Source organism: Protopterus annectens, chromosome 8.part1 (genome assembly GCF_019279795.1).
Source record: "Protopterus annectens isolate FY-2018-M chromosome 8.part1, PAN1.0, whole genome shotgun sequence".
In the NCBI taxonomy this organism is placed as follows: Eukaryota; Metazoa; Chordata; order Ceratodontiformes; family Protopteridae; genus Protopterus; species Protopterus annectens.
The window spans coordinates 317,199,900-317,215,428 of NC_056742.1; the positions used below are offsets into that span (position 1 = coordinate 317,199,900).

Sequence of the window (15,529 nt, forward strand, 5' to 3'; positions counted from 1 at the left end):
AATCCATGCCTCTGCCATTTCGGCTCATTACAATACAGAGCCACCAATCTTTTCTCATCCTTTACTAAAGCAGTATCTTAGAGGAGCCAAAAAATGTAAGGCCTCCTAAAAGAGTACCACTGCCTGCATGGGACCTCAGTTATGTGTTGGAAAAGCTCACCCTGCCTTCATTTGAACCAGCTGCTACCGCTAATATAAAGTTCTTATCACGGAAAACAGCTCTGCTACTAGCAATTACTTCAGCAAGAAGAGTTTCAGAGCTACAGGCCCTCATAGCTGTACAGCCTTTTATTATATTTTACCCAGACAGTGTATCTCTGAGGACAAATCCTACTTTTATGCCTAAGGTGGTTTCCAGTGTGGCTCTTAATCAAACAATTCATTTGCCAACCTTTTATCCAAATCCGCAGAACAAGGGGGAGAGAATTCTGCATTCCTTGGACGTACACAGACAGCTAAGATTCTACTTAAGCAGGACTAAAGTTCTAAGAAAAACTGAGACATTACTAGTGACTTATGCTGCAGGATCAAAAGGCAAGGCTATATCAAAGCAGACAATTTCAAAGTGGATGAGCCACTGCATCCATTTCTGCTACTTAAACCATGGCAAACCTGTGCCCAAGGGCATTAGGTCTCATTCCCCCAGAGCTGCAGCGACTTCAGGAGCCTTTCTAAGGGGAGTCCCAACCAAAGACATTTTAGAGGCTGCTACTTGGAGTTCTGTTCACACCTTTACAAAGCATTATCATTTGCCTCTCTACTCTAAATCCAGGGCAGGTTTTGCCACTGCAGTTCTGCAGGGCCTTATAGCCGCTCCTAATGCTGTTTAGCTCCAGCCTCCCAACCATAGCTTTGGGATTCTACCCAAATGCAATGACTGCATTAGTGAAACACGAAGAACATAGTACAGTTGTGTACACTTACCGTAAATGTAGATGTTCGAGTGTATTCACTGTTGCAGTCCAGGTTACCCTCCCGCCATCCCCCTGTCATTCTGGAGTTTAGCTTTCCTTCTCTATCTCCTACAACCTATGTGGTGTATTCGCTTGTAGATGAAGGTAAAGTTTATATTGAAGCATGTATATATATATATATATATATATATATATATATATATATATATATATATATATATATATATATATATATATATATTTTTTTTTGCTACCTTTTTGGGGGCACCTGACATCGGGGGAAAGAAAAACTAAAGAAAATGGCGTCGGCTGCATTTTTTTATACCCCTGACGACCTGACGTCATGGAAGAGGAGACAGCAACCGACACAGAACCCAAGACTTTGGAATTCAGGCCGACTGAGGGCAACCTGCCAGCAGATTACCCCAAATGTAATGACTGCAACAGTGAATACACTCGAACATCTACATTTATGGTAAGTGTACACAACTGTACTTTATGTATTACTACCATTTTGGAAAATGTGCGTGTGTATTTGGAAAATAAATTATAAATAGTATCAGTTACTTTTGCTAAGAATACACTGGAAGGCAACGAGCTTCAGTCCAATGAGGGTGAAATCCTAGGGAGTTGGGATTATAACTCAACTTTGCAGTTATACGGTAAAATGCTTATTTGGATATGGCAGGTGTTGCAGTGTGCATTTACCAGGTGCCATCCAGTCACCCAGTCATAATGTATAACTTGCAGAGGTTTGGATATAGAGACCATACTTCTGTTGATATATCTGTTGCCAGCAGTGTGGATTTAAAGCCTACATTTCATGTATTGTTACCCTTACCACTGTCAGTTTGTTACAACATAAAAGAAAAAATGTGCTTTTTGGTCAGGGGACTTGGCAAGTAATTCTTTCTTTGTATGCATGTGTGCTTCTGCATGACTTCTCCAGAATCCTTTCTGTTCTTAACTCCAGTTAAATTTAGCCATTCCACTTTGAGAACTCGTATACCACAAATTTAACACAGTTCTACCCTCTTCCTCTCTCAGAAATATTTTTTATCTTGGATCTTTTTTTCTTTTTCTCCAGTATTCTTGGTTAGGCATTTCAGCTCGACTTTCTGGTGCAGTGGCTTGATATTTGAGAACACTGGTCTCCATGTGAAGTAGTTTAGATAATACTACTGTTATGGTAGTATGGATTCCATCTCCTTTTATTCCTTTTAAGTGTAATTCTTGAATTTTTCCATTTTTCTGTAAGAGGTGTGAAGCATAAAGTGGGCAGTGCTGCAATGTTTTGAACACATCCAGAAGAGCTGCAACTCATCACTTGCTTTTTCTTGTAGGCAGTCATTCACAGCACTATTTGTTTTATAGAGTCAGCAGTGTCTGACTTTTTTGAGGTTTCTGATTTCACCACTGATGTGTGGCCGTGGAGTTTATTTATAAAATTAGGAGGATGTGGGATGGGGTGGGGGCTTGCCTTCCTGTGAAAATGCCTGCTTTATTTATTTATAGTTGAAGCTTCAGCTTGTGTTCACATGTTTGCAACTTCAACCATTAGTTATTTGAGGGCATGTTGTTGAAACAAATTGCTCTGGACTGTTGTATATTTTAGCAATTTCTTGAATGATTGTATCTGTTAAAGCTTTAAGATCTTTGTCTTTTTGTTGGAATATTATCAGCCTATGGTTTCATTTTTCAGCCACAAGGCTGGCAGGTCCATTACTGCCTCTGAAATTAATATTGCTATTTTACAGTTTTTGCTCATTTGTCTTATTATTTATTCTTTATTTCTTCTCTCTGTGCATGAACTTTGCTTTGCCTAGTTAAATGTGTTTTAGTCTCTTATTGTGCAAGTTTCACTGTATTATGCTAATTCGTGATCCAAAAGTCAAGAAATTTAAAATCCTGCTCCTAGCTAAGAAGCACTATACCAGAAGTTGCCCAACATGCTTTGCTGTCTCACTGTCTTTGCTGCATTGCCAGCCTTCACTGTATCACTTCTTTTCACTTCAGTACTACCAATAAGCAGCTCACTTTCATTTTTCCGTTAACAGCATACAACGTCTTTTGAACATGCATTTTTCCATTTATACACTGCTAAATATTCTTTTGTAACACAGATCTACAGAGGTTAACTAGAAGCAGGGCAACTCTTTTTCTTATGCTTTTAGCCAAGCCTACTAAATATAAAAGTTTTGTTCTTGTATTAGACTCATGTCAGTGTACTGTAACTGTATCATTCTTAGAAGCATTACTTTTATATTCTCTCACTCACTTATTCAGCATACATCCATTGCTTTTGATAAGGTCAGGTCAGTTTCTATTAATAGTCTGACTCTTATTTCATCATTTCCTGAGCCACAAACATTGTCTGTTATTAATAACTTATACAACTCACAAAATTTATAGATTTGGTTCTGCTCTTGGGCTTATTAGCATAAGCATTTGTAATCTTTGTGTGACCTTGTTCTTTGTAAAGAACGAATGACAGATTTATAGGTTCATAGGTAGGTACTAGGCTAGCTGCCTGAGGGCATTTATAAGCCTAGCCAGAGTGTGTCTGCTTTCGCCGCCCCATTGATTAATTAACTGATCCTCTGTCAAGCAGAGCCAGTGAAGTGATCCCAGGGGTGTATTTTCTGTTACCCATCCACTCGTCAAGGTTTCTCTTGAAGAGTGTTAATGAGGGGCACTGCCTGATGTAATTTGGAATTTTGTTCCAAAGCATGGGGAGTCTCTGCGACAAGAATCTATCCCTCCAGCATGTTCTATTTATTGTTGTGGCGAGGTTTAGCTCACAAGAGCGTGTGGCTCGTAGTGACTTGGATTTCTTTAGGTGGAGCATGTCCATCAATTCTGAGTTGGACATGACTTTGTAAGTCAGGCAGAGATCACCTCTGAGTAAGCGATTTGCCACTGAGTACAGCCGGAGTTTTTTCAGTCGGGCTGCATAGGACATATGTTTGAGGCCAGTAACCCTTTTGGTGAGGTACTTTTGTGGTCTTTCCAGCTGTTGGAAGTGTCTTCTGAGGTACATCCCAAATGGGGCATTGTACTCTATAATGGGTCTAATGAGTGACGAGTAGAGGGGCACTATAACCTCTTTATTTCTAGATGTGAACCCTTTAGTAATTAGATGGGCCACATAGAAGGATTTTCTAACTACTTTGGCAATATGATTGTCAAAGGAGAGATTACTGTCTAAGCCAATCTCTAGCGCTTTGGCCACAGTCTTCTCGGAGTACTCCGAGAAGGCTGTGGCCGAAGTGCTAGAGATTGGTTTTAATAAATCTGTTGTGTGTTTATAGAAGTTTATTTTGCTACTTATTTCAACTGGCTGAGTGGTACTTTTGCTTATTTTTTTATATTGTGGTATCGTGGAGAGATTTCTATCTACCTGGGTCCCTAGATCTCTTATTACCTCTTCTGTATTAATGGGGCTGCCACCTATGTGGTAATTCGTGGGTATTTTGTTTTTCCCAAATGGGATGACTATGCATTTTTTGGCATTTAGCTTGAGGCTATGACTTTGACACCACGTGTCCGTCTCAGTAAGGCCCTTTTGGAGGATGTTCGTGTCAGCCGGAGAGTCAATTATGGCTCCCAGTTTGCAGTCATCGGTGAACTTGGTTAGCCATAGTCCTCCTGTGTTTGCCTGTACTTCTGTGAAATATATGCCGAACAGTAGGAGTCCCAGGACTGAGCCTTGCGGGACACCACTTGTGACTAGTTTAGAGACGGACCTGGAGCCCTCTCTTCTTACCGTGTGAGTTCTGTCTATAACCCAGTTGGCAACCCATCTCGTGACGTAGGGGTTTATGTTCAGGCTATTGAGATTTTCTGTAATACCCAAGTGGGGAATGGTGTTGAAAGCCTTGGCGAGGTCAAGGTAGGCTGTGTGTACCACCTTTCCCTCGTCTGTGGCCTTGGTGACTGTCTCGAAGAAGTCAACCAGGTTTAGTAGGCATGATCTGCCCTTAACAAAGTGCCGAACTGGGTCAGGTCAAGTGTTTGGAGGTTCCCATTGTCTTTGTTAATGAGTTCCATGATGATGCAGTCCATAGACTTGCAGACCAGGATAGTCAGGCTTATGGGCAATAGTTACCAGGGTCAGTTGTGGCCCCTTCTTTGTGGAAAGGAATAACCGTTGCTGTGCGCCATTTTACGGGCATGTAGCCTCTGGAGAGGTTGAGGTTGAACAATGTATTTAGGTGGGGGTTAGTTTGTTCTCTAGTTCGTGCAAGACGCAGCGTGGGACACCATCTGGTCCCATTTTTCGCTGTGTTTTTGGCTTTTGAAAGGGCTGTTTTCACCTGTGCATCTGTGATTTTTGGGACACTACACTTTTCCGGTATTGTTGTGGACCCTTTTGGAGGTGAGACAGGGGTGAAGTTTGCACTGAATCTATCTGCCAGGATGTTGGTAATATCAGTAGGTTCAGTATATTTTGTGCTATTTTGCACTAGTTCAGTGCATATCTGCGAGTTGCCACTTAGATTCTTAACATAGCTAAAGAAGGCTTTGCTGTTATCTTTTGAATCCTTGGCTACTTTTCTTTCAAAGTTAGCCTTGGATGATTTCATGAGGGACCTTAGTTTCTTACTGATGCTGATCAGGGATGTCTTTCCTTCTTGGGATTTGCTTTTTTTCTGAACTAGTTTCCTCCTCCTATTGTATAGCTTGTTTATTGCAGGGGTCCACCAAACTGGTTTCCTTCTCTTAGAGGAGTGAGTCTTGGTTTTACTAGGGATGGCACGATCCATGCAGTCTTGTAGGTGCTCATGGAGTGCATGTGTAAAGGTTTCTGCATCTTGGGCAGTGTTATCCTTTAACGTGGGGGCTGTGAAACTTATCACCTCTGTCTTAAGTAAGGTGAAGTTTCCTTTAGAATTTTTTTTTACTGTGGTTTCCTTAGTTGCGGGTGGTGGGGTGTGGACATCCAGAGTGATTAGTTTATGGTCTGATCTAACCAGTGATGGGTTGACCTCCGGTGTGGAACACCTGTCGCCCATGTTGGTGATGACCAGGTCCAATATGTTTTCACCTCTGGTAGGGGAGTTTACCAGCTGATCCAGGGTGTTTGAGTTGATGAATTCCAGGAAGCACTGGGCCTGGGAATTTGTACTCTAGTAGTTTTCCCAGTGAATGGTAGGGTAATTGAAATCTCCCAATATCAGGGTGTTTGGTAGGACCTTCATGTTTTCCAATGTCTCCAGAAAGGTGGAGTGGTGGTCCTAGGTCATGGAGGGTGATCTGCAGCAGGCTACAATTTGCATTGCAGATTTGCCAGATGTTAGTTGCACATGGATGATCTCAGAGGTATCATGCTGCGCCACTAACCTGGAGGTGTAGGTATCCTTGATGAATATGGATACACTCCCTCCTTTTGTGTTTCGGTCCGTGTTCTGTGGCTGAAACGTGTGATATGAGTTGTAGCCTGGTAGTGCTGGGGTGCTCTCTGGAGCCTTGAACCAGGTTTCAGTTACTGCACAGATGTCGACGTACTCCATACTGAGGAGTGCTTCGAGCGCGTGCATTTTGAGATTTAAACTCCTGGTGTTGAGTAGCATAACCCTCAGTTTTTTGTTAATTGTGCTGTTTATGGGGATGGGTTTGACTTTTGAGCCTTGCCTAAAAAAGGCACTGTGGGGGCAGCAAGAGCCTTGGTCAGTATTTGAAAGCTTAGGGGTGACAGGTGCAAGCCATCTCTTGCGAAGCAACGCGGCTTGTTGAGCATGTTGTCCCAGGCTGACAGACACTGGATCCCCTTTGAATGACACCAGAAGCTTAGCCAATTGTTGAAACTGATAATTTTTCTTTATACTGAGGTATCATTCTTGGTGAGGGCAGGATGCTACCCAGGGTCAGGGTCATACCAGCCTGGGCTGCATGATCAGAGAGCTCTTCCATGTCTCTTTTCATGTAGTCCAGGGAGGTACGTCTCAGGTCATTCACACCAACATGATCAATGACAGAGTCATATTTGTACTTGTTCTGGAATGACCTGAGTGCTTGTGTTATGTGGCAGTTTCTGGCTCCTGACAGGCAACTAATAGTAACCTTCTGTTTTTCCAGCCTAGTGAGTGGGACGTCAGTGTGCCTGACTATAGAGTCACCTATTACTAGTGTGTTAGGTATGTTATTTCGCCTTAAGGGTTGTGATTGTGTGGCACACTGATTTTGTGTGTTATGTGTTGTCTGGTTTATGACTGGAAGTGCAGGTTGTTTGGGTGTCTGATTTGGAGGTCTCTGATGCTTTTGCAGGTTTTTATGTAGAGCCTCCGAGTATGATTTTGTGTATTTGTGTACTTTTTGCCAGTGCTGTTTTAGTAGGTCTCTGTGCGGCTGGAAGTGTGGTGCAAGTGTTAACCTTCTCCTCTTGACTGTCTGTTCCAGTCTTGGGTGGAGACAACTTAGCATCCAATTTGGCTGTATAATTACATCTCTCACATATGTTAGTGTTTTGTGGTAGGAGGAGAGGGTTGTCTGTGTGCATGAGGCAGTTTTAACATTTCCTCAGGTACCCAGATTCACCAGCTGGACTGGAGAGTGCACCTGAAATTGCCCTTTGGGTCATGCCTGAATAGTAGGGTGAGCTGCTTAGTCGCTTGGTTGGTAAGGAGTGAATAAAGAGCCTTGCCCCTGCTGGACAATCAGTGTCAGGGTATACTAGTGCTTGCTATTAGATCTGAGCAAGTGCTGGGCTGTAAGATGCTTTTTGAGTGCTTAGGTTGAGAGTTAGACTAGTTTCAAGGGAAAAACTGAAGAGGAGACTTAGTGGAGCCAGGAATAATTTAACCGTAGCTAACCAGCACTGCCCGGTTTGCAAAACCGGTTTTTATAGTAGGGAAATGAAAGAGAGAGAAATTAGCCCAAAATGGCCAATAAACTACTAACTTCTGGGCTATAACCACTCCTCCTGGGACAGATAGGTTGCTCAAAGCTCCCCTCTCTCACAGGTGAACAGAGAAACTTCCTTCTATCCAAGTAAGGTATGGGCAACTCAGAAACTAGTATCACAGCCCTGAATTCAGCACTAGCCTGAAAAATGGACTATACTAGCTTCGAAAGGCGGGAAACAAGGAATTTTTTTGTTTTTTGTTTTTTTTTTTGAAAAAGATAAGGCAAAAACAGTAAAAAAATACACTTTAAAACAGCTTTAAATGACTACAAACGATCAGAAAAAGCTGTCACACTTTAGTGTGTAGCCTACAACAGTTAAATTATTTAAACAAAAAACAACTTTTTAAAAGTGCAGGCAGTCAAGTAAGTACAATATGTGAAAAAAACAAGCTTTTAAATCACAATAAACGCTGAAAAATCTGCGTTTAGGCAGAAAACAGTTAAGTACAGCAAGAAAGTACAGAAAACTGATACTTAACCACTCCAAAGTCTCTCTTCTAAGCTAGAAGGCTTGTATCAGTTTAATGCTTTCTAGTGCTATCCAGTAGGTTAGTTACAGGAAAGATGGGAAACAAGCACAGATGTGGTCTTTTAAACCAGAAAGTTGAAAGAGACGGACAAACTGTCCAAATGGTCAATCAACTACAATTTCTGGGCCAAGAACCTCTCCTCTCATGGTAGACAGGCTGCCTAGAGCTTACCACTCCCACTGATAAGCTAGAAGGCTTTCTTCCAACACAGAAAGGCTTGCGGGGCTCAGAAGCTTACCAACAGTCCTGTGTACACCAACTCTGTATCTGGACTAATCTAGTTACAGGAAAGGTGGGAAACCAGTGCAAGTGCAGCTTTTAAACCAGAACGTTGAAAGAGATGGAAAAAAAAACTGCCCAAACGGCCAATAGCTACAATTTCTGGGCCAGGAACCACTCCTCTTGTGGTAGATAGGCTACCTAATGCTTACCACTCCCACTGATAAGCTAGAAGGCTTCCCTCCAACACAGAAACTCTTGGGGGGCTCAGAAACTTACAAAGAGTCCTGAATACAGCAGATCTGTACCTGGACTAGACTAGTTACAGGAAAGGCGGGGAACTAGTACAAATGTAGGCTTTTAAGCCAGCAAGTTGAAAGAGATGGAAAACTGCCCAAACGGACAAATAAACTACAATTTCTGGGCCAAAACTCACTCTTCCCACGGAGGATAGGCTACCTAGTGCTTACCACTCCCACTGATAAGCTAGAAGGCGTCCCTCCAACATGGAAAGACTTGGGGGGCTCAGAAGCTTACAAAGATTCCTGGATACAGCAAATCTGTACCTGGACTAGACTAGTAACAGGAAAGGCAGGAAACAAGCGCAAACATAGACTTTTAAATCAGAATGTTGAAAGAGATGGAAAAGCTTCCCAAACGGCCAATAAACTATATTTTTTGGGCCAGAAACCACTCCTCCTGTGGTAGATAGGTTACCTAGTGCTTACCACTCCCACTGATAAGCTAGAAGGCTTCTCTCCAACACAGAAGGGCTTGGGGGGGGGGGCTCAGAAGCTTACCAACAGTACTGGATACAGCAAATCTGATACCTGGACTACACTAGTTATAGGAAAGGCAGGGACAAAATGCAAAACAGACGTTTAACAGGAAAGTAGAAAGAGATGGAAAAACTGCCCAAACGGCCAATGAACTACAATTTCAGGGCCAAAATCCACTCTTCCCGTGGTAGATAGGCTACCTAGTGCTTACCACTCCTACTGATAAGCTAGAAAGCTTCCTCCAACACAGAAAGGCTTGGGGGGCTCAGAAGCTTACTAACAATCCTGGATACAGCAACTCTGTAACTGGACTAGGCTAGTTACAGGAAAGGCAGGAAACAGGCACAAGTGCTGCTTTCAATCCAGAAAGTTGAAAGAGATGGGAAAAAACTGCTCAAACAGCCAATAGCTACAATTTCTGGGCCAGGGACCACTCCTCATGTGGTAGATAGGCTACCTGATGCTTACCACTCCCACTGATAAGCTAGAAGGCGTCCCTCCAACATGGAAAAACTTGGGGAGCTCAGAAGCTTACAAAGATTCCTGGATACAGCAAATCTGTACCTGGACTAGACTAGTAACAGGAAAGGCAGGAAACAAGCGCAAACATAGACTTTTAAATCAGAATGTTGAAAGAGATGGAAAAGCTTCCAAAACGGCCAATAAACTATATTTTTTGGGCCAGAAACCACTCCTCCTGTGGTAGATAGGTTACCTAGTGCTTACCACTCCCACTGATAAGCTAGAAGGCTTCTCTCCAACACAGAAGGGCTTGGGGGGGGGGGCTCAGAAGCTTACCAACAGTCCTGGATACAGCAAATCTGTACCTGGACTACACTAGTTATAGGAAAGGCAGGGACCAAACGCAAAACAGACTTTTAACAGGAAAGTAGAAAGAGATGGAAAAACTGCCCAAACGGCCAATGAACTACAATTTCAGGGCCAAAACCCACTCTTCCCGTGGTAGATAGGCTACCTAGTGCTTACCACTCTCACTGATAAGCTAGAAAGATTCCTTCAACACAGAAAGGCTTGGGGGGCTCAGAAGCTTACCAACAGTCCTGGATACAGCAAGTCTGTATCTGGACTTGACTAGTTACAGGAAAGGCAGGAAACAAGCTTAGAATTTTTTTTTTTTTTTTTTTTTTTTTTTACAGAAAAGCAGCTAAAACAGCAGAAAATACAATTCAAATTGTAGTGAAGGCCAGCACACCCGAGTATGTAGCAACACTGCGGCAAATACAGTTCAAATAAATGCAATTAAATTAACAAATGACTAAAAAACAAGTGCAGAAGGCAGTAAATTAGAAGACTACTAACAAGCAGTAATAAGTGAAGAGTAAGAGTGACTGAACAGATAACTGCACACAGAAGAGTAACTAAGACAGTTACAGTAAGAGCAGCTGAATAACATATATATATATGTGTGTGTGTGTGTTTGTGTGTGTGTGTGTATGTATATATATATATATATATATATATATATATATATATATATATATATATTTTTTTTTTTTTTTTTTTAGGGAGGGAACAGAGCAGGATTAAGAGGCTACAGGGGTTGTCCTTCCCAAATGCTCTCTTTGTACACAGTAGGAGTGCCTGAAATCAGAATATGATTTCACTGCACTCAATTGAGTGAGCAAATGAGATGGGCCCATAAGGAGTATCCAAATACAAATCTACAAGAGGGGCGGGACATTTTCAAAGCCATCAGATATCAACCAATGAACATTAACCCCAAAACAAGAACAGGGAGGGTGGGTGGGGAACTAATCGTAGAGAGACAGCCACAATATTCAGTGAAAAACACAAGTAAATAAATTAAATACAGTACTATATGCAAAAGAGCAGATAAAAGTGTACTTAAATTCACTTATACGTCCAGCTGATTTCAGGTAGATGTTAGCCGGCCAAACCTCTGATATTAAGCAGAGGTGACTCAAAATGTACCATTTATATAAGGCAAGACAGAATGTCAGTGATGAGCTGAAACTACCCCCCACTGCTATCAGTGGCTACACAGACATTTTAAAAAGTACTCTGTAGAGAGACAGCCACAACTTCAGTTGAGTTAATATTCAGTGAAAAACGCAAATAAATAAATTAAATTCAGTACTGTATGTAAACGAGCAGATAAAAGTGTACTTAAATTCACTTATACGTCCAGATTTCAGGTAGATGTTAGCCAGCCAAAGCTCTGATATTAAGCAGAGATAACTCAAAATGTACCACTTATGTAAGGCAAGACAGAATGTCAGTGATGAGCTGAAACTACCCCCCACTGCTGTCAATGGCTACACAGAAATTCTAAAAAGTACTCCCAGAAATTCTAAAAAGTACTCTGTAGAGAGACAGCCACAACTTCAGTTGAGTTAATATTCAATGAAAAACATAAATAAATAAATTAAATACAGTACTCTGAAAAAGAGCAGATAAGTGTACTTAAATTCACTTATACGTCCAGCTGATTTCAGGTAGATGTTAGCCGGCCAAAGCTCTAATATTTCTAAACTTACAGTAATTCACAAACTTTTACTATTTTTTTCTTTTTTCTGCTGAAGAACAGCCATTAAGAATTAAATACTGTTAAAGCTTTTTTTTTTCTAGTGACATGCAAAAATGCGGTACACTGTACTTTTCAGGCTTCTTGGCTAATCCACTCACAGTGAGGAACAAACAGAATTTCTGAGCCCCAAATTTCCTGTTTTCTACTATGTTTCCTTGAAGGTTATATTAACAGTCCTTTGAGTTCTGGTGCATCTACAGAATATTCTTTCACAATATAAGATTTCTCTTAGGTTGTGCAATTGCAAGAGCGGTTATATTAAGTCACAGGATGCCTGAACTTTGACAGTTCACTGAGAGAGGGCTTGTGCTTCACTTCACCAAGGACCACTAAGCTATGTTTTTAATTTTTATAATTTGACAAAAGTGTCCATCTTTTACCTTGACTAAGTAGAATGTACTATATTCTAACGTGATGTGAAAAGCTTTATGGTGGTTTTAGTTGGAATAATTTTCCACTATGTTATCCTTCTCTGTTTCGAGCCATATTTGATTTTAAATAGAATATCTTTCTTCTTCTCTTCTAGATGAATTTGCTACATGACGTGCAGCTTCCTGTAGTTAGCGCAGTAGCATTTAAAGCGTTATACCTCTTATACAACAGACTCTTCTACTGCCCAAGACTTCCATCCAAGCAATGCTCAAAAAAGGGAGAACAGCTTTCATAATTTTCATTTCATTCTTATTCTTACACCTGTACTTTAGTCTGTTTCATCTGACTTCCAGTGAATAAAATGCAAAGTTTGGAAATCTCTCATTTCAGTTGCTGCTGCTTTTGTGATCAATGGTGTAATGTATAGCGTAGTTCATATTATATAATGTGGTCAAGTGTTTTTGTGGGGTCCATGATATCCCAGTAGAAAAAATAGTACCAGGTGTGCCTACAGAAGACAGATCAATCTAAGGATCATAATTTACCACCCCTTTGTCAAGCATATAATTTTTAGGCCTTTCTCAAATACAAGAAGTTACTGGCAGTAATGCAATGGACGTGCTCCCCTCTTCCAGCATGATTGCTGTCTGAGTGGCGAGAAGCTCATCCCCAAAGAACTCGGATATAGAAAGGTAGAACATGTAAAGAAAAATTGTGTTTAAGGAGCCAGCAGGTAGAGAAAAAAGACTGCAGTGACATTACCAGGGTTTGAGGGTATTATTGTTAATGAGATGCTGTAATATCTAACCCCATTTACACAAACTATGAGAACACTGCCCCCACCTTTCCTAGCCCATTTGGAGGCAGTGTGTGTGGGATTATGTTCCTTGCATCCAGTCTGGCATCTTCAGGTAAAGGGTGGAATCTTAATGCCATTTTTCAGGTATTTGTGATCAACATTCTTTTTGTACACATATTTGCAGTGCCACAGGAGTGGTTCTCCCAGCATGAGATCTTATATATCCTAGTGTATGTAGGCCTTTTTTTTTATTCTTATTTCCGGGAAGGTGAATTCTCTCTCAGAAGACCCTTCATTTGAGGTAATGCAGGGGCCAGCATCTGAAGACAGGCTACCTTCCCACAGATCCTTTTCACAGCCTCTGTTTCTTTCATCTGCAGATGATTGTAAAGCAAAGGATCATTCCTGTTGTGACCTAACAATCAACCTCAGGAGTGGTTTCTCCAGTTGAATGGTAGAGAGAGTCTCCCCTTAGACTCCTTGGACTTAGATTTAGATAAGGAATACCTGTCATACTACCCAGATCTCCTAACTTTTATGCTATGATTTGTACAAAAAAGAGGCTTTCTTCTTGGGCTGTCCTCCAGGGACATCTCCTTTGGGGAAACCTTAAATGAATGCGGGAGTATTCATATTGTGATCAAAGGATATCTCAGAGTCACATAAATTATATCTGTACATTCTGGGTATTGAATTACTTGAGACAGTGGCTATTGGCCTTTTCTATTCTAGGCATTTGAAAATGCACCCCTGGAAGTGGACTTCTTACCTCTGGCTTTGTAGAAGCCAGGTAGGTTTTACAAGTTGCAGGGCATCTGTTACTCCTTTGCAAAATCAAGTCATTGGTCTAAATTAGTTTCTCTTTGTAATAGTGGAGTATGTAAATGGACTGCAGTCCATAGCTATCTCCTGATGGTAACGAAAGCATGATGTTGGATTATTTTGTAATCAGAGTGTATGCATCATCTCACTGGTTGGTTGGGACTAGTTGTAGATAGATTGATAAAGAGAAGTTTCCTTTGCAGACTGTGCCATAGAGTTCTGGACCTTCCCTCCAGTCCTGTGAATGCCTCCTATATTATGAGATCAAATAATAATGCTGCATCTTGTCATGACCCTAGTTTCAGTCTAGCATTAGAGAAAGCCATCTCCAGTGACGTGAAGAATAAAGCCCTTATAATGGCCCAGGTGACCAAAGTTCATTTAGCAGTTTAGGTTCTTGATGGTGGTGTTGGAGGAGGATACATTTGCCCATCCTGAGGAGGCTTAATGGGACAGAGCAGAATGTATACAGTCGGGTGTGGTATTAAGGTATGTATCCTGAAGGCAGGTGTCAGGTCACTAAGCCACTGCCTACTGGTACCCTTCATTAACGAGTGTACTGGAGCAAGCAGTTAAAATGGAAAGGCATTGTGGGGTAGCTGACTGTCCTGCCCAGAGGGTGGAGTTAGACCATAGAAACTCCTTCATTGCCACAGTGCTGGCAAGCTCACAGTCAACCACCATGTCTGTCTTTATGATGGCTCTCACTCCCCCTCCCCAATTTTACTGGGGTATTTCCGTAGTACTGTGGAATGGATAAGCAGAATACTGTTGACAGAGGCCTTATGGGTGGCAAGCACAATGGTAAAAACACTCAGAAAAATATGCTGAGCCATACAGATAGACATTTTTGAGAAACACAGGAAGGGTTTCTTTTCTTGGCTGTTTGTAGTTTGAATAAAGGTGACTCTAGAGACTCTTAGACCTATGCAGATTGAATAAGTTTCTAAAGAAAAGAAATTCAAGATATTTACCTTGTAGATGCTTACTTCACTTTCTGTACTGAAACTGTTTTTGTTTACTCCAAGTCTGAAAGATCCTGTCTGTATCCACTAGGACCACAGACTTTTTCTTTGATTCAGAACAGGGCAAGAGCACTTTAATTCATCCAGCTTGTTTTCCAAATGCTTGGGATTAGTATTTGTCAAAAACTGTTTACTGCTACAAGTTCTTGCTTACCAAAAGTGGCATTGACTTTAAGACAATATCCATTGCTCCATTTTTAGCCTTTTGCATATTATCCATTGAATTTTTCCTGTTTTCTAGTTTTAGGAATTTTTGTAGTCCCACAATGACCGATGGTTGTCTAATTTTTAGAGTTTTATGTTTTAGGAGATTTGTCAGTCAATGTTAATGTTGTTTTGAGAGCAGTTGAAAACTGTTAAGATTGCCTGTCTGTCTGTAAGCTTTGGCCTCTCAAAAATGTTTTGCTTTCTCAGGTGCGTGAAGTGCGGGCTCAGCTGAAAGACATTATGGTCCAGCAGCGAATGAGCGTAATGTCTTCTGGAACAGACTGGGATGTGGTCCGAAAGTGTATTTGTGCAGCTTACTTTCATCAGGCAGCAAAACTCAAGGTAGGATACATTTTTTTGGCCCTCTCTGGATCCCTTAGTGCCATT

At 41.3% G+C, this 15,529-nt stretch overlaps 1 protein-coding gene across 1 annotated transcript in view; it reads left to right on the plus strand.

The window, feature by feature from the left end:
- Nucleotides 1-15,529, plus strand: part of DHX38 (DEAH-box helicase 38) — a gene marked incomplete in the record, with an annotated part of 1,902,786 nt that overhangs the window by 1,660,769 nt on the left and 226,488 nt on the right. The window contains 1 exon segment of the mRNA XM_044081902.1: nucleotides 15,350-15,484. Coding sequence (XP_043937837.1) covers nucleotides 15,350-15,484 — 135 coding nt within the window.